Genomic DNA, 24,730 nt, shown 5'->3' with positions numbered 1-24,730 from the left:
TATAGACTATTCTTAATTCTTAAAGGAGTCACTGCCAGCTGTCAGCGTTTATTTAGAGCAGGTTTAATATTGGCGACACAGTCACAGATGTTCACTGACAGCGTTGATGTGTTCCTTCCTCGGCCGCCTGTCCAGAGCTTTTGTTTACAGGCGTTTCAGCAGTTAGCAGGAGTTTATTAGAAGCTTTATTCTTATTCCCTCAACAGATTTAAGAAGCCTTCAGCTGATGTACTCCTTTTCACTTTGTTTTTCTAAACAGGCTTTTTTTATCTTCTTTTTAAATATCATGTAACAACTAAATTGTTACCGAGGCTCTCGCCTTTTCAAAAGGTGCAGCGGTGTCACCTGTTATCTAAACAGACACGAACACCCGCACACACAAAAGAAAAAAAAAAAAAAAAAAAAAACACACACACACACACACACACACACACACACACACACACACACACACACACACACACACACACACACACAGGACATGACTTCCAGATACTGTTCATCTGCTGAAGACATTTCTGAGTACGAATATTTCTTTGCTCCTTCGTTTGTCCAGTTTCCTTACATTGTTTTAGGACACACTGCATGCCATGTTGACATATGCCAAGTTTTTAGCTAATTGCTCTTTGGGAATCACCTTGGTGTGCCTGTCAGACTGTTATCTTTGGCATTTTTGTAGATTCAACTAAAAAAAAAAATGGAACCAACTGATTTGTTTTTACAACAGGCTTCTAGGAACAAAGTGCCGAAATTTAAAATTGAATTTTCCTAAGTTGTCATTTGTGGTTCAACAAACAAAAAGCACATTCCTCTGAAAGTTGTCAGGTACAAAGACTGGACTGAAAACGACTGAAAAAAGTTAAAGGCCAAAGTCCAAAGAACTGCAGAATTATTTCTCAAGACTTTAAAAACTTCCAAACATCTCTGGATCCTAAGAACATAAGAATAAATGAGGCATGGCCGAAGACCTTTGCACAACACTGTCTGTGTGTATTTATTATGTTGGACTTCTACAAAACAAGCTGCCATGAGGACATTAAAGTTTCACTGTGCTGAGGTGTAGAAAGTCTTTAAGCTTACGAAAATTACTTTTGTACACACAGCGCAACACAGATTCTAAATATCAGAACACTCCAGAAAACAATCACTCTCAGGCCAAACAAGACTTCAGTGTCGACATTAACCTTAAGATCACAACAACCACACAGCGGCTCTCCTCAGCCTTGTAAATATGCCCACAAGTTACACGTAATTGCAAAACCTGAGAGAAGCACCACACTGATCATCTTATTGGAAATCAAAGAATTTGAACTATTTTACCTCTCAGTGATCCCTCTGTGTTTGTTTGCGTTTAGTATCTAAAGAAGCATTTGGATTCGGAAATCTCTAAAGGCATTAGACTTAACAAGCGGACCACGAAACATCCAGCTGCATTTTCACAGTAAATGTTGGCTCTTATTATTTATTTGTTGGTTTGCCTAGTGGCAGAGAGCCCAGTCATTACTTTATGATCTTTCAGCAAGTTTTTTTTTATAAATTGTTTTTACCCTCAGCTGTTTGATTTGCGCTCCTTTCCCTTTCAAAGACTAGAATCTGCTCCAGCCCATGGGAACAGTCTTTTGAATATGTTGAATACTTTGGTACAATGTTTCGAGCAGTAGTTGTATTTGAGCGTGCGCCCAGTATAAGCTGGTTTACGTGGGCTACGTGCTGCAGTGGGATGAATGTTTGCTCTCCGGAAACATCAGAAATGTCACCTGGGCCGGACCTAATGACTTCAGACTACTGGGACTGAAGAAACATTCGCAGTCAATGTGGAAGGAAAAGGAAATGAATGGAAAGAAAAAGAAGACGACAAAAAAAAAAAAAAAAAAGAGAGAAAGAGTCACGTAGAAAAAGCGGCATAAGCCTTGGGCAAGAAGAGGACACATGGAAGAGATGAAAGGACAGAAAGACTAAAAACTGACTAACAACAAAGAAAACGCAGCAGGAAGCAAGTAAAACTGAGGCCACACTGAAGGATAATCAGACTTCAAACGAAATTGGTCCAGCCTGCCAATCTTAGGGGAAACCCACGGTCAGGATTGGCAACAATTATCTGACTGTTTAAGGGGTTATAAAAATGAATGTCAGCTCGCTTGGAAACAAGTCTGAGCTGCCCTGGCGACTCATTTACCCCGCCATGGGGGCGAGATCAGAGACGATTCTGCCACGGACCAATCTGAGATGAATGGGATGCACTGGATGTACAAACGTATCAGTATAGAGATGTTTGTTTCATCAAATAAGGTGAAGCCAGATAATTGGAGGCTGCGTGTTGTCTGGATTTTGTGTGTGTGTTTGCAGTTTTCTCACTTCATCTTCCTCCTCTTCATCCTCCACATCCAGAATTCCCGTGTCTTGTTCTGACAGCGGGTTGACACCCATTCCAGCCCGAATCGCCGCCGGCGCCGCCTTTCTGCCGCGCCGGCCGAGTAGGACCCTCGGCTGAGGCGAGACGGAGCTGTCCAGTGAGCGCTGTAGCTGGGCCTGGAGAACAAAACAGAAAAGCAGATGAGAACTCCACCGAGGGTCAACGGATTATTTTAAACCTGCATTGTTTGGTTCATTTCAGTTACTTCCTACATTTCCCAGAATCTCTTTTAAGTCCGACAGACGAGAATTTGCATTTAGGCGCTGGCGCAACTTCAGAGCAAAACAATGGAAGCTCTTTGATTTTCACGCTCTGACACCAAAACCAGATGTTGTCTGATAACACTCACACTCTGTCTGCAATAAGACTCCTCACGTGCAACAACTTTTATAGGGGACGGAGCAGAAAACAAACCCAGGAAAAATTCAAAAAACACAAACTGCTTTCAGACACTAACGGGGAAATGGTATTAATCCAACTCAGCATGTGAGCAATAAATGCTCGGGTTATTGCTCACAGTACCCCCCTCGTTTTAGAAACATTTCGGGAAAAATGTCAGAAATTGTGGACGGTGTTGCGAGGTCACCGGTTTAGACCTTTTGAGCCACTCCTCGTCCCATTGGAAATGGCCAATAAAAGTGATTTACCAAAGCAGCCTAAGAATACACAGGAGGGAAAATAGCAGGCCAGGAAGGGAAGGACAGGAAGGATGAGGAGTCGATGAAAACAAAGCACGTAAAATTAGTGCTCGAGACATAAAAGTGCAGACAGGGACAGATTACATGTCTGACCTGTGCTTTTGCTCGACAACGCCTTCGATTCAGCTGTTCCTTAAACTCAAGCTTACCAAAAAAAAAAAAAAAAAAAAAAAAATTTGGAGGACAAAAACTGTCCGAAAAATAAAACAGGAAGGGCTCATTCTCTGAGCGGTATTTACTTCTAATGAAATAGTATTTCATTTTGCATGAATTCATTTTATTTTCTTTGTTCTCTTTAAATACATGCACAAAACACCAAAAAAACCAACCTCCTTGTTACAGGTAATAAGGGATACAAAACTGATATAGAAAATACCCAGTGGTCGGCAGATCTCTCGGCAAAAATGCTTTGTTGATACAGGAAGAGAATGGCCAGATTGTTTTGCGCTGGCAGGAACACAAAAGTAACTCAAATAAGCTCTCAAGACAACCAAATACATTACAATGAGTTCACTCTATTCAACATGGCTCCGCAGTCACCAGATCTCACTTCAACAGCGAACCTTTGCAATGTGGTGGAACAGGAGATTCACATTAAGGATGTGCAGCATGACGCTATCACGTCTGTATGGACCAAAATCTCCGTGGAATCTTTCCAGCATCTCCTTGAACCTCTGCCACGAAGAATTAAGGCAGCTCTGAACGCACAACTCAAAAACTATACCTAATAAAATGTCCTGTGAGGGTCACATCACTTCTTTTGTCAGTGCAACACAAACACACACGTGTGCAGCATATACAGCTGCATTTGGTTAATGTCCAACTCATCCTGTCATTTCAGTTTCTCAAAAACGTGGTCATTTAAAAGAAGGTGGGGTAAAGCAGAGCAGGAAATGGAAAGGTCTACCTGGAAAGATTCCCCTACCAAACAATGCCATGTGTAATGTAATTTCTGATGCTAATTGTGTCCTGAGTCTACATCGCTGTTCGGGGATTACTGTGGGAAGTGATACATTCATCTCCCTGTGCGGCAGTGCTCGATGATGAGCTCTAAAAATAAAAATACTAAAAAACAGGAAGTTTTAGTCAGAAATTAATGGAAGCTGGTCTCCATAACAGAGTGAAAACAGAGCCGCGGTCACTCCAGAGGTGGCCAAGTCTTTGTCAGGACCTCGCTGGTAGGAGATCATCATCTTGCACTTCTACATACAAATAAAACTGATCTGAAGTCTTTAGTCATTTATCTCTACCTGATGTGCATTTTGAACTCTTTAACATGACCACCATTCGCCTTTCTTCGAAATCCTCCTCCAGTCGGGCCTCGGGCGCAGCATGGTCGCCAACATTTTTCTGTGGGAAAACCCTCAGAAATGAGGTCAGCATGCCTTTCCATCCACACCCAAATCCGCATCGGGCTACTTTTGAAAAACATATGCAAACACCTTCCTTGATCACTGGCGCCAACACGTAGGCTGCTTTGTGCGCTTAAATGTGTCGAATGGAACGTCAATAAAGACGTCATACACATCAAAATGCTTCGTTTTGGGCTGTTAATGCGAGGTTAATGAGAAAAACTGTTCCGGACACCAGGGCAGATAGGCACAAACCCAGAAGAGCACAATATCAGAGATGCTTGTGTATGAACACAATGCCATCTTTGATCTAATGTCCAAACACAAACAAACACGCACACACACACCCACAGAAGACAAGTGAGTCATGGAGGACAATAAGAACAAACTAAATCAGGAAAGTGTCGTTGGGCTGCAGGAGGAGCTTAGGCCTAACGCTGAGGAATGTGCCGAGCTCTGAGTGTTTTCTCTAATTACTTTACATCGAATTAAATCAAAATGCTGAAAGAACAACAGGCGTCTGCGAGTCATTTCTTTGTAATTGTTCAAATACTCAGAAATGTACAACTTAACATAGCTCGACCACAAAAGACAGCAACCTGTGAATGGCGGAGAAAAGAGAAGAGGTTTTCAGCGACGTCAGCACCTGCGTCAAAGTAACTCGGCGCGGCGGTCGAGTTGGGCTCTGGAATTCTTCAGCAGGTGAATCCATGCCCGCTAACATTACTGTATACACACTCACCCGACCATTCACTCTTAACCGGGAAGCCTTTTTAGCCCCGTCTTTTGTTGTGTTTTTTTCTTTGGGGACAGAATTCGGTACAGCGCTTGAAGTAGAAGTGTGGGAATGTGCGTCATCTGCGGCACAAAAAAGCCATGAGAAACTGGGACGCAGTTACAGGAGGGAAACATGGGAGGCATGGGGAGTGGAGCAGACGGAAAACGAACAGTAGGAGTTGGGAAGAAAAGGAAAGAGAAATGGGAAAGTTGGAGTGATGGAGTGAGAAAAAAATAAAAAGTGTACAAAAGGAAGGCAGCACAGCATTTGGAATCAGCCACACTATAATGATTTAAAGTAAAATCACTTTAAATACTTTTTAAATGATCGGAAATTACTCTGTGGAAACGATAGGAGGGCAGTCCTGACTTAAATATGTGGCTGAGGTGAGTCGATGTCTCTGAGTGTAGAGTCAAGTGAACAAGGCCCCAGTTACTAGAGACCAGTCTGCAACAATCTGGCAACCACTAAAAATATTCACTCCCCAACCGCCTGGAGAGTGGTAGCTGGAGGTTGATTGGAAACAGATTGCTCAGTGACCCCAGTGCTAGGGGAGAATCTGCATCCCCCAATCGGATGACAAAAACCTCCTTGTGACTGTTTTACCATGGGCAAGTGTGGCAGCTTGCTTGGTTTGCGTGGAACAAGGCATCTTATCTGCAAACACTCATAAGCTACCCGCCGAGCTGTGGTAACACTTGAAAAGCATGTGGCAAACTGGAAACTGAAACCATTTGCCTTCAAAGTAAAGGCTGTCTCCTTTGAAAAGTGTTGGCTGCGACTCTAAGGCACAACTTTTTTTCTCCAAAGACCAACAGCCACCGATCCCAGTTTCCCACTTTTTCCAAGTTTTACTGCTGCTCAGGTAGCAGTTAGCGAGTATTTGCAGTCAAACTAGCATCATCCACTTAAACTACAGCTGACCACAGCGAACATAAGGAGGTTTTTGATGCAGCACCTTGATTGTGACCAGCATTGGGTGCAACGCATCCCTCCTAACATGTTCCCTTTTCCTTGCTGCACAAATGTGATACAATGAGCTGATGTCATTTCGTATGCAGAGGAAGAAAACAGTGCCCTGATCTACATAAGTGGCGACATGGACAAAAGACAATAGCGCAATAGTAAAGTGTGACATACCGGGACCCAAAAAGCTGCATTACACTGGTAACACAAGTACTTCCTCCCCACAGTCACCGAGAGCTGTGCTCACAGGGGACATGATTTCAATATTGAACTAAATTGTTTTAAAGGCTACTGAAATTATGAAAAAACTAATACAAATCTATTCAAAAGGACCTCCAAACCTCACTAAAACCACATTAAACTTGTTTATTTTTATTTGGTTTTGGTGAAGAAAAGCTGGCAGGCCATTGTCGAATTAAGTCTAGAGAGAATGAGTATCAAAAGGTTAGAGTTAAAAGGAAAAATTGAGCAAAGATGAGCAGGAAAAGTTGACGCTATGATAACGTTTTACTAATCCTTTTTTTTTTTAGTATTCATTTGGCATTTTGTTCAGTATTGGAAAAACAATCCTGATAATACTCGAAATAACATACAAGAATCAAATTGGTACTCTGTACAGAAAAATACTCCGTAACAAATGACTCGGATAAGGATCGAAGCTAAAACCTGACTGGGGCATCCCTACTATAGATCACTTTTTGGCAGACAGTCGGCCAGCCAGAAATAATGGTGTCTGATGGCAGTGAACTGTGGTGCATTATTCGGCAGACACCACACACACACAGGGTCCAGACTGGGTGACACAGCAGCCCATAACAGTTTATTTTTGTTCCCCTTGTGATGGTTCAATACACCGACCCAGCGTGCGCCCTCAGCCACCCTCGTTGCACGCACACGCATGTGTGTGTTCAGTAACTAGATACAGGTAATCAATCTTCTTCCACTTCACAGGCCCAGCAATCTGTTTCCCATTAGTGTGTACGAGTGTGTGTGCGCCTACTGAATACACAGCAGAAGCTCCAGACTCGTCCTCTGTTGAAAGCGAACACAAGAAACAGAAAAACAAGAGGAACAAGAGAATGAAGAAGGGAGGCAGGGAGATGGAAAGATGAGGAGGTGGAAAGAAAGGACGAGAGACAGACATGGAGATTTTGAGGAGGAGGGGTATGATGGGACAGCAAGACAGAAAGAGAGACATGACAAATGACAGGGGAGTCATGGGAGAATGACAAAGGCAGAGGATTCTGGCTAATTCCACTCCCTTGGTTCTCTTTCAAAAGGACCTATTATGCTTTACTTATTTTCTGTCATATACATGCTGTTATAGTTCTGATGCTCATATTAAGCTCACAGTCACTACTGTTTTAGAGTTTATAAATAGAAATAAAGAATATTCTACTTATAAATATACACTTATTATTGTGTAGTTAATGCATTCTCATGAACTTAGAATTAATCCATTAACAACTGATCCCGTAGCAGCAGGTCGATCGCTGTTCCACCTGATCACGTTTTATGTACATGGCTGAAGATCAGCCACAAATATATTATCGATGCTGCCATTATTTATCAGCAGATTAAACATGTGACCCTCATGTCTCCCCATCGCCGCACAACTGACAAAAAAACTAGCAATAAAAAAAATAATAATAATAAAATAAAATAAAACCAGCAGGTAGTTATAAGCTATAGTTGTGTCAACTAATGTTAGCCTCATGTCCTAAAAAATAAAATATTTCACTTTACCTCAAATAAACAGTTTGATTAAATTATCACATCTTGTGAAAGTTTGTTCAACAGGTGTCCAAAGTAAACAAGACCTACTTCAAAATAAGTTTCACTAATGCTAGCTATCAGCAACTAACAGAGGCTAACAGCAGCACTTGCCAACAGAAAACTTCAGGATACCCTAAACTAGGGGACCCCAACCTTTTTTGCGCCACAGACCGGTTTGTCCGACAACATTTTCACAGACCAGCCTTTAAGGTGTTGCAGATAAATACAACAAAATAAAACCAGTACTGGTACCAAAAAATATATATATATTTATTCATAATACACAGGAAAAGACCCAGGGAAACACAGTTAACGATAAAAACGATTAACAAAAGAACAATTAAAAACCCCAAAAACCATAAATTTCACACCTGAGCCTCAACTCTCGTAACCTGGTACCAAACGACTCATGGACCAGTACCGGTCCATGGCCCGGGGGTTGGGGACCCCTGCCCTAAACTGTCATCAGACAAAAGCGACTTCGCTGACTTGTATCGCTTCTCACCTGTCAAACTGACAGTTGAGGTAAACGGTGGACTGAAAGCCTAAACTCACTCCCAGAGATTTTGGAAGTTTTTTGAAGGTAAAAGCATAAAGTACAGCAAAAATATTTAATTGTCGCAAACCCTTTGTCACATTTGACAAAATTTCAGACTCCTCTACGCACTCGTTTTTCCCCACTCCTGATTTTGTATGACATGCGATTGAGAGGGATACACCGTGTAAACCCTCTCTTTACAAGGGCTTCCAGCGAGGGAAGCCCTTCCAGCATCATGCAAAGCTACTCTACAAGATTTAAATCAATCTCTGGTGTAAACAGCGACTGGACTGAATAAGTGTCCTGCTATTTGATGTGTTTTGACAGCATACGCAGGTTCAAAACTTGAAAAGGCCCATCTTATACAGTGGGGCAAAAAAGTATTTAGTCAGCCACCGATTGTGCAAGTTCCCCCACCTAAAATGATGACAGAGGTCAGTAATTTGCACCAGAGGTACACTTCAACTGTGAGAGACAGAATGTGAAAAAAAAATCCATGAATCCACATGGTAGGATTTGTAAAGAATTTATTTGTAAATCAGGGTGGAAAATAAGTATTTGGTCAATAACAAAAATACAACTCAATACTTTGTAACATAACCTTTGTTGGCAATAACAGAGGTCAAACGTTTACTATAGGTCTTTACCAGGTTTGCACACACAGTAGCTGGTATTTTGGCCCATTCCTCCATGCAGATCTTCTCGAGAGCAGTGATGTTTTGGGGCTGTCGCCGAGCAACACGGACTTTCAACTCCCGCCACAGATTTTCTATGGGGTTGAGGTCTGGAGACTGGCTAGGCCACTCCAGGACTTTCAAGTGCTTCTTACGGAGCCACTCCTTTGTTGCCCGGGCGGTGTGTTTTGGATCATTGTCATGTTGGAAGACCCAGCCTCGTTTCATCTTCAAAGTTCTCACTGATGGAAGGAGGTTTTGGCTCAAAATCTCACGATACATGGCCCCATTCATTCTGTCCTTAACACGGATCAGTCGTCCTGTCCCCTTGGCAGAAAAACAGCCCCATAGCATGATGTTTCCACCCCCATGCTTCACAGTAGGTATGGTGTTCTTGGGATGCAACTCAGTATTCTTCTTCCTCCAAACACGATGAGTTGAGTTTATACCAAAAAGTTCTACTTTGGTTTCATCTGACCACCTGACATTCTCCCAATCCTCTGCTGTATCATCCATGTGCTCTCTGGCAAACTTCAGACGGGCCTGGACATGCACTGGCTTCAGCAGCGGAACACGTCTGGCACTGCGGGATTTGATTCCCTGCCGTTGTAGTGTGTTACTGATGGTGACCTTTGTTACTTTGGTCCCAGCTCTCTGCAGGTCATTCACCAGGTCCCCCCGTGTGGTTCTGGGATCTTTGCTCACCGTTCTCATGATCATTTTGACCCCACGGGATGAGATCTTGCGTGGAGCCCCAGATCGAGGGAGATTATCAGTGGTCTTGTATGTCTTCCATTTTCTGATGATTGCTCCCACAGTTGATTTTTTCACACCAAGCTGCTTGCCTATTGTAGATTCACTCTTCCCAGTCTGGTGCAGGTCTACAATACTTTTCCTGGTGTCCTTCGAAAGCTCTTTGGTCTTGGCCATGGCGGAGTTTGGAGTCTGACTGTTTGAGGCTGTGGACAGGTGTCTTTTATACAGATGATGAGTTCAAACAGGTGCCATTCATACAGGTAACGAGTGGGGGACAGAAAAGCTTCTTACAGAAGACGTTACAGGTCTGTGAGAGCCAGAGATCTTCCTTGTTTGAGGTGACCAAATACTTATTTTCCACCCTGAGTTACGAATAAATTCTTTACAAATCCTACCATGTGAATTCATGGATTTTTTTTTCACATTCTGTCTCTCACAGTTGAAGTGTACCTCTGGTGCAAATTACTGACCTCTGTCATCATTTTAAGTGGGGGAACTTGCACAATCGGTGGCTGACTAAATACTTTTTTGCCCCACTGTATTTATAGAACTCCAGGCTTCAGTGAAACGGCTTCCCTGAAGGCGTGCTTTTTGTAATGAAATACCAATTTTTTGTCCCATCTTCCTCACTCTCTCGTCACCTTCCTGTCGTCTTTTTTGGCTCTCAGCATCCTTCTGCTACTCTTTTTCAGATATCTCCCTTACCTCTTCATCTCCTCCTAACTTCTACATCTTTTTTCCTGCCCCTCATCCATCATAATCCCTCCCGATAATTCCCCAGTTTCCTCTTCTTGTTTCTATACATCTAAACCCCCCCACCCCACCCCCCGCAACTTTATTCTTCTTTAACCATCTTCTACTTTTTTCTTTGATCCTCCCTCTTCTTCTTCTTTCCTCTTCCTCCACTTCCATGGGCATGTGGCAGCAGACAATAGCTCCATTGTAAGCCATTTGCACTCCTCAATCTCCTCCACCTCTTCTTTCCCCCCAGATCTATTTATTTTCACATCCTTGGTTGAGGGAGTTGTAACGACGGCCGGGTAGAGAGCTGGAGCTAATTTGGAACAGAGCGCAGCAGAGAGACACACTGTCTGAGGGAGAAAGAGATGGAGTGACAGAAAAAATGGAAGCAGAACAAGAAGAAAGAGTGAAGGAGAGACAGAGGAGGAAAGGAAGGGAAGGGAAGGAAGGGAAGAACGTCTACTTTGCTTGTGCACATTCAGTCCCAAACACACACACACAGTTACGACTGAGGGTGTGTGTGTTCAGAGCCAAACATTTGATACAACAACATAATCCCAGTATCAGTATCAGTTCTGCTGGACTGCTGGGGTTTCCATAATCTTCCTTGTAATTAGTGGTTAGGGGAGTAAGTGGTTAGCTTCTTCAGTGACTGCAAGTGGATTTTCTACGCCAGTGACTCTCAAATTGTGGTCCAAGGACCCCCCACCCAAAGGTCACTGAAGGGTTGTTAGCGTGCAGATGTTATAAATGGGGACTGCTTGTGCGTGATCATAATTTCTATTTAATGTCCATCACCTCCTTCCTCAGAGAGAAAATAAATACTTTCTCCCACAAAGATGTGACAAATTGAAGGAAAACTACTATAAAAGGTTCTTTGTGAAGTGCTGGATCAACAGCAACATCTTTCCACAGCGATGGCAGCTGTCTAAAAGGTCACTCTGAAAACTCAAGTGAAGTTCAAATAGTTTGGAAATCCTCAGACCATGCACTGACCCCTGTGACCTGCTCTGGGTGTTTGTTGTTGTTTTTTTCTAGATGGTAACCTTTAAAACTAACTGCCAACCAGAAGCAGCAAGATTATGAAGCGAGATCCTCTAGTGACATCTAGAGGACAAAAAAACTAAACAATGCATGTTAACTTTTCCCCCCCGGGGGGGCTTCAAACTACCACCTAATACATGCACAGTAAGGTGTCTGTAAAACAATTTGAACATCTGATAGCTTCTCGCCTGTAGGAAATGTTTAACAAACTCTCTGAATCTTTTTTTCTTCCCAATAAGAAGCAAATATAGCCTGCCTGAGTGCATGAACCTTCTCAAGTAAGTTAAAGTCAAATACTTTTATAACACAACTTTATTCTTCTAGTGATTGTTGTGAAAAAATGCTTTCAGCTTCATCTGCTGTTCTTCTCATCCAAGAGGCTTCTTCCCTTCTTAACATACTGACTGCCCCCTGTGCTACCACTCGTCCATTCAGTAGACTCACCTATGGCATCAATTCGTAAAGCTCACTGGTATTCACAGTCTGATTCTTTTGGACACTAGCCACAGGTTGAGGCCATAAAACGTAGATGACAGGTTAATCTGCAGCTTAGCTTTGAATTTCAGCTCTCGCTTCACCACAACTGGCTGATAAAGCAAACACTGCACCTTACTTCCCTCACTCCTGAACAAGACCCAGAGATGCTTTTCAGCAAAAACTATTCAGCAAATCATTCCCAACCCAGCTGAGCCAAGCCAAGGGATGTAATCCATCCAGCGTGTCCTGGGTCTACTCTGGACCCAAGTAACCAGCAGAAAACCAAAAGCTGGGTGCCATTGACTGATCTTCGGTAAAAATGGCATTTATCTTTGAGATCGTAGAGAACTTAGATTTACTATATAATATTACATTTACTGTTGAATTGAAATACATCTGTGGGTATCTGTATTTAAGTTGCAGGTTGACTGAACGGCTGCTGCTTTGGATGGGCCGGCAGAAGAGCGGTGCACCACTGCTCAATGTCCCAAAGCACCAGCACTAATGAGGGAAGTAATTATTAGAATGTAAAACAGAAGCAAATGTGCAGCGTGCTTTACTCTGAGCCTCCATCCACTCGTACATCTGTCGTGAACCACTCCTTCATCATTCCCATCCCTTCATCCTGCACTTCCATGGAACAACATTCCCCAAATAATGGAAGCCCGCAAATAAACAAGGAGGCCTTCACTCTGAGCTACGGATACCACAAGAGAACATAAAACACACAGACATATATAACTTCCTTATCCTTGAAGAAAAAAAACAAAACAATGAGGTAAGCGGAGAAAAGCTGCACACACATCTTTGTGTGTGCATGTGTGCGTGCATGTGTGCGTGCATGTGTGCGTGCATGTGTGCGTGCATGTTCCTTGACAAGCCAACGTACTTGCTTACTGGCAGTGGAACCACAGAGCAACACGCGCACGCACAGAGGCTGCTTCCAATTATCAGACAGAAAAGATGAACAACAAAAATCAGTTGTAGGATGAAGTCAGTTAGACAGGCAGTAACATACAGTCTTCATCAAAGACACCAAACGACGTTACACAGCAGATGCGTAAAATCTGTGAAATGTTAAGAACATTCATATTTTTGGACTTCCTTACCCTTAATGCAGCCGCTCACACCGACCGCATACTGTCACAGGATAAATATAGTTTTTTCCCCATCAAGTTAGATTTTTTCTGATTTTCACGTGTGAATAAAAAGATCTGACCAATCAGATCAGTGCATTTGGCAACAGCTGCATTCATAGCATGCAGTGCTGAATGTACGACGATGTGAAAATACTATTTTACCTCAGATACACAGCTAGATGCTGCTCCGGGTCAATCGGCTCTCTGAAATCCTTTCTGTGCCTCCTTAGACGTGATCAGTGTGTATGTAACAAGTTCACATCTAGAAAAACTCATGTTATTTCTTCACAATATACCCTGTGGGTAAAGGCCTAAACCACATTTTATTCAAATTTCTAGCAGTTTGCACCATGTGAAACTTTTGCTACCCACGTTTGCTCTTTTGACTAAGTAAATGATTTATAACCTAAAAACTGAGCCTTAACCATCAAACAGGTCTTGACATTCAAAGCCTATTTCAAGGTGAAGACAGGCTGAATGTCCTCACTTTGCCAAAAAGATCTTGAAAAGCAGAGTTCTGTCCACTTGTGGCACATTGCTGTGCTCTGTTGTTAGCTCCAATATCTCCTGAGCACCAGATAAAGCCAGAAGATTAAGTTAAGGTTTAAAAATGGTCCTCAAAAACACACCTGATACAAACCCTAACCTCTGAAAACAATTGTTGAAAGTGTCACCTTTTATATTATGTAACTCGAAAACGGAAGCAGATCTCTAAAATATGATGAATATAGGCAGATGTATTACCCCTGTTTCACTCATTCCAGGGATAATCCAAGAACACACACAGCTCCTGTACTCACCTTTACAACATTTATCTGTGTGAATCTTGAACTTTAAGATGTCAAACTGACTGTTCCATCAGTTTAATAATGATAAAAACTCCAAGAAAGGGTCAATCCATCACAACCCACAGGGCGCTACCATCACAGCAGAGTGAAGGTCTCTGGCACAGTTCAGAACCCACTAACAAAACACATCTAGTTTGTGGCTGTTTGGCTGCTGTAATACAGTTTTCTGCTCTTCTCTCTGTATAAGTAGACGTATCCCTAATAAGGTCCTCTCAGTCAAAAGGCCACACCCACCTGTAGTTTAAATCTTTTGTTTGGGAGGGGCAGCCAATTAGAATGAAGTTGGAAAAGAGAAACAGAGCTGAGGATCTGCACCGAGGCCCAGAACGAGATAAATGAGGATTGCTTTGAACTGTAAATCACGCAAAGCTACTCTAACACAGTGCAAGAATAAACTCACAGAGCCACATTTAGTAAATCTGTCATCTCCTGTGAATGAGAGCATGTCAGCTGAACTTTCTCAGCCCAAAGTGTTTCTGGGTGCTTGTGTACCTGTTTCATGGCAGTCTGGCCTATCTTATCCGAGTGTTTCCGAATGCTCTCCAGGAAGTCTCTCAGCTGTGACATGGCCGTGTCGCGGATCTGTATCCTCAGTTTGGGGATGTTTTCAGCCATGATGGAGCAGAACCGGTACTGACCCGCTTTGGGAAGACACGTCTGTTCCAGCTGTTCTAACGTTCGCAGCGCGGGGTAGTACCTACAGAGACAAAGCATTTGGAAAAGTGCAGTCAGCTTGTTTGTTCAGTCACTCAGTGAGCTGGTTTGAAAGTTCAGGATGAAGTCTGACTCGTCTCAAGCCAAACGTTGTTTTTTTTCAGCTTTCACGCCTGAACGCAGCTAATCTGGTTTCGTTTTGAACATGTTAATTTCCACTTGCAAAACTGACAGACACACAGATGCATGACCAAAAAACACCCAACAACCTAGGAGTGCTCGCACACACAGAGAAATAAACACACTCCGATACACCTCACGGAGATTTGGCAGCACAGAAATCCCCCAGACACTTCAGCCCACTTCACTCCACTGCATCGCTCAAACACAGGCTCTCCCTCTCGAGGAGCGTTCGCTTTTGGCTGACCTCCTCCTGCTCTCTGAGAGCCCAGCAGCCGCGGGACAGGGAGACGGGGAAAAATACACAAACAAAATGACAAATTTATGACCAGCCAAGACTCCTATCTAGAGGCAGCCCGAGGACAGAGAAGGGGAAGAAAGAAGCAGCGAAATTGTCTCAGCTGCTCAAGGAAGTGCTCTGGCTCCATCTTGTGGCTGCCAGCAAGCAAACATCTACATCAGGGGTGCCCAATCCCGGTCCTCGAGAGCTACCGTCCTGCAGCTTTTAGATGCATCCCTACTCCAACACAGCTGAATCAAATGAATGGCTTGTTATCAGGCCTTTGCCAAACACGATGGCATGCTGAAGAGGTAATCAAACCATTTGATTCAGCTGTGTTGGAGTAGGGATGCATCTAAAAGCTGCAGGACGGTAGCTCTCGAGGACCGGGATTGGGCACCCCTGATCTACATGATCCAAGAAGGATGTCAAGTTATACAGATATGTACCATACAGTAGTAGCTCTGACCAAACAGCAGTGTTCCCCACACTTGGAATGAGAACAGCACGACACCTTTAGAAAATATATTCACATCAACAAAGAAAAAGACTCGATGATTACCGTTTGGCCCTCATCTGCTCCTGAAGTCTGCTGTACATCTCAAGAACTGGAAGGAAAGAAGGAAAAAAACAGTAATTAGTCCGAGAAAGGAAACTCGTGCTCAATCACCCCGGGAAGGAAATCTCAGGAAATTGATTGCATCCATTCAAATGTAGCATCATCCTTACATTCACTCCTGAAAAATAGGTTTCACAACTCCGACAGTAAGGCCACATCAGTGCCAATAACAATGAAGTCATAACTGGAAGTAAAGACTTGGCAGAGTGGTTTTTATTTTTCCAAAAAGAGCTTTCAAACAGTTGCCTCTACATTTCAACTGTGTATCTCTGAGCTCCATTAAATTGGCAGCAAAAACTGACACAATCGTGCACTTGGGGTTACAACTCTGCTGCGGTGCCAGCAGATGTGACATCATTATCACCACACGCTGCCAGTATATGTGCGTTTGTATATGTGCATATGGGAGAAACTTGAAAACACTAGAACAAAACTTCCTGTTGTGCTCAGGGCACGACTCCTGTGTTAAACCAAACCTCATATGTGCACGTGAAACCAAAGCAGGGGAGCGCATCTTTTGTCATTTGTAGCTGGGGCTGCAAAGCCATTTGCTCCCCTCGTTTTGGGTGAGACCTAGGAAACCCACACATTTTCACCCGACCTAATGTATGTGCAGAAATTTCAAGTATGTTTACTGCCTCAAAACGATGATTAATCTTCTAAAACAATAATAAACAGAGCAGATACAATAAAGGGGGATTCACACTGAGTGTTTGGGTGTTACCTGGTAGACAGTGCGTCAGTTTGTCTATCGTGGTGGCGATGTTTCTCTGTTGCACCCGACACTGTCTGAGCTCCTCCATGGAGGTGGTGAGCTAAATAGCAGGAGGAAGAGGTGACGAGAGCAACATCAGTGAGGATGTAAGCAGAAGCCTGCAGGACTTCTCTGTGTGAACCTGTGAGCTTTTACCTCTTTGCCATTTTCCTGAAGATGCCCGTTAGTCTCAGTCACCTGACTCTGAGAGACACAAAGGAGGAAGACATTAATTCAGATGCTTTACAGTCAAGCTCGCCATCGTACCTGTGGCGCAGACCTCACCGGCACGCCTTACCTTCAACTTCTGCGCCTCTCCTCGCACTTTCAGCAGCTCTGTGATGGAGTCCACGAACCCCTGGAAGTGATGGTTGCACATCTTCTCGATCTCTCGGTCATGGTTCCTGATCCGAGCATCCAGCTTCTCCATGAACAGGCCATGCTCCTGACCATCGTACACCGACCTGAAGACGAACAAGAAGAAAAGAAAGAGAAGACTGCTGGTAAAAAATATTCTGTTTATTTATTTTTAAAGTCATTTAAGTCATTTTAAATTCTAAGAGTACTTTTATTTAGGACCAACAGTGACACAAAACTTTGTTTTTTAATAATCCTCCTGCTGTAACCTGCTCCCTGAAGGAGTCACCACAGCAGATCGTCTGCCTCCATCTCACCCTATCCCCACCATCCTCCTGTCACACTAACCCTCTGCATGTCCTCCTTCACTACAGTCATGAATCTTCTATCCAAAGCATAGCTCCACCTCTCTCCACAGAGACTCCTGCCTGACCTCATCTGTCAGACTTTTCATCATCACTGCAAACGAGGAGGAGCTGAGAGCTGATCCCTGATGTAATTGTACCCCCACCTTAAACCCATGTAACACACCACTGTATTGTATAACGGAAAATGAAATGGGATAGTCAATAGTAAGGGAAAGTCTACTAATAGAGATGGAGTTACATAGAATTAAATAGAAACTCACATTTTAGCTGAATTGATTTATCTCTAAATGTATTTTTGGTATTATTCTCAATTAATTTAAATAATTCATTTACCTGATTCTTTATGTTTTGCAGTATTGTCATTCATACATTTTTTGTGGCTTCACTGATCCCAAGAAATCAGGTGCTCAGGTCACATGATGTTGGAGATCAACTAAACACATCATCCTAGTGTTTATCAGACTCGCCATGAGGGCGCTCACCTACACAGCACAGTGCAGGCAGCAGAGCAGCTGAATTTACAAAGAAACACAAACCTGATAAAACCTGGAAGATGTTTTATACACACACACACACACACACACACACACACACACACACACACACCAGGGCTCTAGAGTGCGACCAATGGTGAGACTAAAAAAAAAATCCTAGGTCGCACCGGTGTGACCAGCAGCTGTTCGAGTCTTTGTGTGGTCAACAACATTACACCCCTATCGTGGTCTAAACCAATCAGAGATAGTCAGGGGCGGGAACTCTGATTGGCCGTGTTCCAGATATTCCTGTAGTCCTTCGTGTGTACGTTTGAAAGTGCAGGTGGATAGAGGGAGGTGAGTAGCTTGAATAAAGCGATATCGCTTCATTAAATCCTGAATAGACTTTTAAATATGTATTTTGCCAGAATCTCAGGTTAAAGCTCACAAAACAACTTCAACAACCACCAAACAGCAAATGAGAGAGCAGGAAAACGGATTCCACACAAAGACGCATCAGAATCAGCTTTCTTTTTCTCGGCTTTCTCACCCTACGGACACGCCGTCGGCTCACTTTTTTGCGCTACATTCTGAGCTGCAGGTTTAGTCTCTCCAACAAAAATTCACTGAACCAGCAGCAAAAGAAGCAGCAAACTACACTTCACATTTGATAACATCATCATGAATTCCCTCTTACTTTTGCTGTTTTGATAAAAATCACACTTCCTGCACAGCTCTCTCTCTCTCTGTACATCAAGAACAGTTTCCCGTCTCAAATCTGTTTTCCACATTATTCATTCGCTTATTACCCACCAGTCTACCGTTGTTTACAGTGCTGTCAGCTGCTGTCTATTTTTTTAATATATACCTCAAATGACCTCTGACAGGAAAGCCTGTTCTGCTTTTCAGTACTGAAGAAATTTAAACTTTTAAAAATTATGCAAAATTGCAGAATATTTTTAAGGTTATCTGCTATAAAAAGTCAGGCCAGGAAAATCTGCTGTTTATCTCGTGTTTTTCTGACACAAAGGCATCTGCTGTGATGCTCACACCGCTGATGAAGTCTCACATGTATCAGTACTGATAAGTGATTAGAATTATAATATTTCTGACTGAGGCAAAATTGAATCGAATCAGCAAGCAGGTCATCAGGAGGCAGAGATGATGATTAAGTTTAACATCGTCTACAATACTACCACAGAGTGCCAACGCACTTTCTCAGTAACGTATCTTTCTTGTAGAACTTTGCTCCTAATAAAGAACTTTAACTAACAATCTTGTTAACACAATCATTTACAATGATTATCTTTATGAACAGCAATAAATAAAATCCAAAAAGAAGCAAGCATCCTGTTTGAGAATCCCTTATTGAGGCTTAAAATTGATCTTAAATGTGTTTTTAAGAATCTGTTTCTCCCCGATGCTCATCAGGAAAAGGCCCTGTTGCCATGAGCAATGCTATTTTTTACATCAATGACCAGATCATTTATATCCCCTATCAAATCCTCCTCCAAAGCAGGTCCAACCAATGAATAACCTTCATAACATGTCGAACCCACAGTTAAATCTGAAGTTAGCTCACCAAGCCTGAAAGCTTCAAGCGTGCACTATTTCTTCCCTCTGTCTCTTTTGATCTGAAAACGAATTAATCCTAAACCTGCCAACCTTTATCGGCTATGATAGCATTCAGGAAAGAATCAAAGCATTAACCGTGCACAGGTTACTGCTTCTTCTAAAAGAAGAACAGTAAAGAAAACAACTGCATCTCCTCTAAATCTCCAGTAGAGGTCGCTTGTAATCCATCATTCACAGCTGGGGTTGACCATAGCAGCTTCCAGTTCACCGCATTGCTCCAGGGCTTATGGGCAGTCTGTGCTGTGATTTTTAGCTCAAACAGTCAATACTGATAAATTCTCCTCATATGCATAAAATCTTTTAATCAATAAAAAAAAAAAAACGACACTAATGTGGGCAGTTTGCTTAATGTACTGACCGAATATATTTCTTCTGTCTTTGGACTGCTGGTCAAACAAAAACAAAACTAATAACTGCATGTTTTCTATTTTATTCCCATGTGTGATTGTTGGGAAACTTTGCAGCTTCACTGTGCAAACTGCATATTTTCCACTTAACATACTTGGATATTCACTCTAGAAAAATGAGTAACTGTGCCCCTGATTATACTCATTATTGAAGATCACACAGCTATTAAACGGTAACTACTCAGAGTTTTCCTACAGTCAAAGCAGTTCAGCTCAAATGTTGCTTTCAGCTCACTACAAACTAAAGTGGTGCTGGCAGTGACACAGGAGGATTAATAAAGCAAAATACCTCTTATCCACACTTTGTTTTCCCCTGTAAAGGCAGGGCGCACAGCATGGAAGGCTCCAAAGACAAAGAGTTGGGCTGCATGCTGTGATCATTTCTTTAACATGAAAATCCTGAAAATTTTTGCAAGATTTACATGATGACGTACTTATCCTGAAAGTCTGGGACAATGCTGATGTTTAAATCACAGGCTGTAAATAAAAGATGACCATAGCCAGGGGTGCACATAAGTCAAAATAAAAATAAAAAACGCGCACCAGATAAGAAGTTGTAACGCGCGTTTGCGTACATAAGATTTTCTGGAGGAGGACAGACATTTGTTTAGAACTCTTGAAGATGTCGAAGAAGCTCCTTTAAGCAATTACTTTGGACATTTCTTTGGAGGTGGAGGAACACCAAAGGAGTCCGAACCGCAAAAGAAGCGCGTATTCTTGGAAAAGTGGTTGCATGAGGTGAGCTGGCTTCTAACAAATGATGAACGCACAGAGATGTGGTGCAGAATATGCCGTGAAAATCCCACTCTAGCGGACAACTTCTTATCTGGTGCGCAGTTTTTTTTTTGACAGCACATGCACAACTGTGGACCACTTATGTAAACCCCAGACCATAGCTCTCAGGTCTTATAAGTGGATGAAATCTACATCCTCTCTAATGTTCAAGAGGGGGCAATTTTTGTTCATGCCCTACCTGGCCTGCTGGCTAAACTTTGCTAGATCCGCCCCTGCACAGTTACCAGCTGTCAGCTACGTAGAAAAAGATCCTGGTGTAGAAAGTAACATTAAATAAATTGTAGCAACAGCTTATCAAGCGTAAACGTGCTGCTGTTGTTCAACTGCTGGTTTCCTCTTTCTGGTGCAATGTGGGCGATAAACAAACAAAAGAGACGGACTCGCGACAGAAAAGCCGATCAGCTGATCATTGATCAGTTTCATGATTGAAGTAGCAGCAGGAGAGAGAGAGAGAGAATGAGAGGCTACATATATCAGTTGTGAAGCTTAACATGGCAATGCTTCACAAACATTCAGAGATGAACTTACACACTTGCTTTACTTCTCTAGGATAACTTTCTCAGAGATTAAAAGCCGGTTTGGAAGCACGTAGCGAGGCTCCAAATGTTCAACCAGACCGCCGACAGGTCTCGCACGCCACAGCCGCTCTATCACGTGATGCATACTCTTCCGCCGTGCTACGGTTATGAGCTGGGTTATGCTATGTCTGAAGTTTTGTGAGGTGCTTTTCTGTATACGATTTCCGATCCAGTAATTTAGGTCAGTGTCAGACCGATACATAAGATCAGATCGGTCCATCTATAATAAGAACACAAAGTTTCAGTGAGCATCATCATGTCATGAGACACTTTATAAAGCAACCCGTTAGGTACTAAATCGCTGCCATCTATAATTCATCAGCATCAGCTAGCAACCCGGCATTTCATCTCCGACAAAGTTATCCGGAGAGAAGTAAAGCAAGTGTGTAAGTCCATCTCTGAATGTTTGTAAAGCATTCCTGCGTTAAGCTTAACAAGCGACTGCCTCTTCTTGCTGCTACTTCAATCATGAAACTGCTTAACGATCAGCTGATCGGCTTTTCTGTCGCGAGTCCGTCTCTCTTGTTTGGTTTTTGGCCCACTTTGCACCAGAAAGAGGAAACCAGCGGCTGAACAACAGCAGCACGTTTAAGCTTGATAAGCTGTTGTTAGAATTTATTTAATATTACTTTCTACACCAGGATCTTTTTCTACGTAGCTGACGGCTGGTAACTGTGCAGGGGCGGATCTAGCAAAGTTTAGCCAGGGGGGCCGATAGGGCATGAACAGGGAAAAGGGGGCACAAAGACATACTTTTCTTTCTTATTCTCATTTAAAATGTCTAGCTTTTAATAAATAATTATCTGAATCTTACACCCAAAGTTTTAATCTGATGTAAAATGTATAGAAGTCCATTACTGTATATAGTGACTATTAAGTCGAATATACCCTAGTAAGCTATAGCACTTTTTCCTTTGGGAAGGTACCATCTGTGCAGTCTGCAATTTTGTTGAAGAAAGATGTTGAATCTATTTAATATTTCTTGAAAAATAATTGATTTCTGTGCATTTTTTTTCACACTGCATCAAATTAAGGTTGATTACGTCGATTAAGCATCATGAGGTGGCGCGTGAGGGGTGGTTCCCTATTTTTTATTTATTTATTTTTGTTGTTGCTGGGAGTTGGTACCCTATTAGTTAGGTTGCTTAATATTTATGCTAAGTACTCTTTAAAATACCAGAATAGGGAGGATGGTGTAGGTTTAAGTTTATTAGATTGATCAGTATTGCTGAACTATGAAATATTTTTTTTTGCATACAGGTATAACAGAATAGCTTTAGTGTAGTTGTTCTTTTAAACTTGAGTATGAACTTATACAAAATGCAGCAAGATATTTAAAAAACAGTTTTGTTGATTAAAAAACACTATCGGATTCATATCGGTATCGGCAGATATCCAAATTTATGATATCGGTATAAAAATAAAAAAGTGGTATCGTGCCATCTCTAGTCAGTACATGTCTAGCTTACATTTTATACAATCTAACTACAGCCTGCAACAAACCACACAAAACCATAAAACTGGATTCATAGATTTAAAATGAAGCACGCCTCCATTCGCCCGACCTCAAGAGGACAGATGTAGAAAAATCTCATGTTATTTCTGTGTAATAATGAACACAGCACTTCCTGTGTTTTTTCCCCTTCCTGAAGCAGCACACACACACACACACACACACACACACACACCTACCTGTGTACAGCTAACAATCCCCCCTCCTTCCTCCTGCAGACCAGGAAATGCCCAGCATGTACAGCAGGGTCTGATGTCACTAACTGCTTTCTTTAGATGCACTCATACAAACATAATAAAGCCCTGCCTTTGGCAAACACTTAGGCAAACTGCCGCCTGCTAATGAAACCAGAGCAGAAAACAAAGTACAAACAAGGGCAGTGATAAATAAACAGACTGCTGAGGGTAGATGCAGTCGGAAGGGAGGACATTGGTCCACTCCTAGTTTTTCTACCTTGGGGATGAGGAAAATCCCTTCGGTCTTTCATCTCTATAACTCACATATTTGTTTTTCCTCAGTGCTTTGGGGGGAGGCAGTTCACAAGAACTATAACACAAGCCACAGCAGCATGTGCCCTTTTTTTGGTGGCAATAGTGGAAAGTTTTCACTTCATGTTATGGTGAATTCTCCAAACAATGGCTGGTTTCCTGTGTGTACAAACTAAGATTAGCATGTTAGCACATCTGCAGTGCCTGGTAAGAGTCTCTCACTCACTCAGTGCCTGGTGGTGTCTGCTATTGAGCAAGGGGAGAGGACATGCTGCTTAGTTTTGCTCCTTGTCAGCTCAAAAATGCACAATAAAAGTTCCAATATTGGCAATGATAAACCGCCGAAGTCACCGGTTCATCAACATCAACAAAAAGTTAATTTTCTCTGTATTTCTTTGTGTAGAAATATTTGATTTTCACCTCTTTAGATCCCTTCAGAAAAGGAAAACTGGACACTTCCAACATGATAAGCTTCTAAAACCACTTAAAACATTCAAATACTGGCTACTTTTACATTACATAGTTCTCATAGGACAATTTAAGTGATCCTTTTTTAATCTACTCTGACCATCACAGTTAACAGCTCAAAACGACACTACCACCATAACCTGTGATGGAGGAAACAAGTACTACTTCATTTTTCGGTGTAATCTGATAGAGCGCAGCACGTCTAACACTTCCCTCTAAATCGTTCGGGGCTTGAGTGTATGTGTCCACATTACTGTGCATCCTGATATCTTCAGTATTTTCATGTATTTGTGATGACATGACGTTAAGATCTTGCGATGGCCAGGCTCCATCTCTGTTACGCCGCTTCCTTTATCTGTGACAGATATCCATAAATGCTCTGATGTAATTCATTTCAGTGCATGAAGGGTCAGAGCTAGTCTTGAGGCTTCCGCAGGTCTGTTAGTGATGTTTCACTACAAAGCAATGTAGTGATTAGAAGCAATGATTAAATCTAATCTATGGTGTGATTGCTCTCTCGCTCACACACACACACACACACACACACACCCCCCCCCCCCCCCCTGTTTGGGCCACTGACTGTGTTTCCCAAACACACTGGCTGTAATGGACCCTCAATAATGAGCAGCACAGCTCTTTTCACATTAAAAACAACAGACGTGCTTTTACCGCCCGTGTGGACAGTTTTACTCAGCAACACCACCACATAAATTAGGAGGCCATTTAAAAAAAAAAAAAAAAAAAAAAAAAAAAAAATCAGCTGTCTGTGCATTCATGTGAAAAACATTTCACAGGTTTCTATGCATAAACTGAGTCCATGTTTGCTGCTGTTACAGGAACTAAGTGGGTGCTAATCAGATGTACTTGATTAACTGATGAAAGTGTAAGCACCTCTTTAAAGGCTGAAGTTTTGGTAGTTTACTGGTTTGGAGCATTCAGCTGTGTTAACAACACGCAGTCT

The 24,730-nt window shown here is 42.4% G+C and overlaps 1 protein-coding gene across 2 annotated transcripts in view; it reads right to left on the bottom strand.

The window, feature by feature from the left end:
- The window catches only part of exoc6b (exocyst complex component 6B), a 131,949-nt gene that overhangs the window by 94,450 nt on the left and 12,769 nt on the right, over window positions 1–24,730 (bottom strand). For both annotated transcript variants that reach the window (XM_085394985.1, XM_085394993.1), the window contains exons 2-7: window positions 16,986–17,151; window positions 16,844–16,891; window positions 16,658–16,748; window positions 15,877–15,922; window positions 14,693–14,897; window positions 2,356–2,529 (exon numbers count right to left, since the gene is read on the bottom strand). In XM_085394985.1, the coding sequence (XP_085251111.1) occupies window positions 2,356–2,529; window positions 14,693–14,897; window positions 15,877–15,922; window positions 16,658–16,748; window positions 16,844–16,891; window positions 16,986–17,151 (730 nt within the window). The remainder of the gene's footprint in view (window positions 1–2,355; window positions 2,530–14,692; window positions 14,898–15,876; window positions 15,923–16,657; window positions 16,749–16,843; window positions 16,892–16,985; window positions 17,152–24,730) is intronic.

This window comes from Rhamphochromis longiceps, linkage group LG3 (assembly GCF_057381845.1).
Source record: "Rhamphochromis longiceps isolate RC_006_pf linkage group LG3, R_longiceps_female_GT1.1, whole genome shotgun sequence".
Taxonomy (NCBI): Eukaryota; Metazoa; Chordata; class Actinopteri; order Cichliformes; family Cichlidae; genus Rhamphochromis; species Rhamphochromis longiceps.
This window is presented reverse-complemented; position numbering and strand designations above follow the sequence as displayed.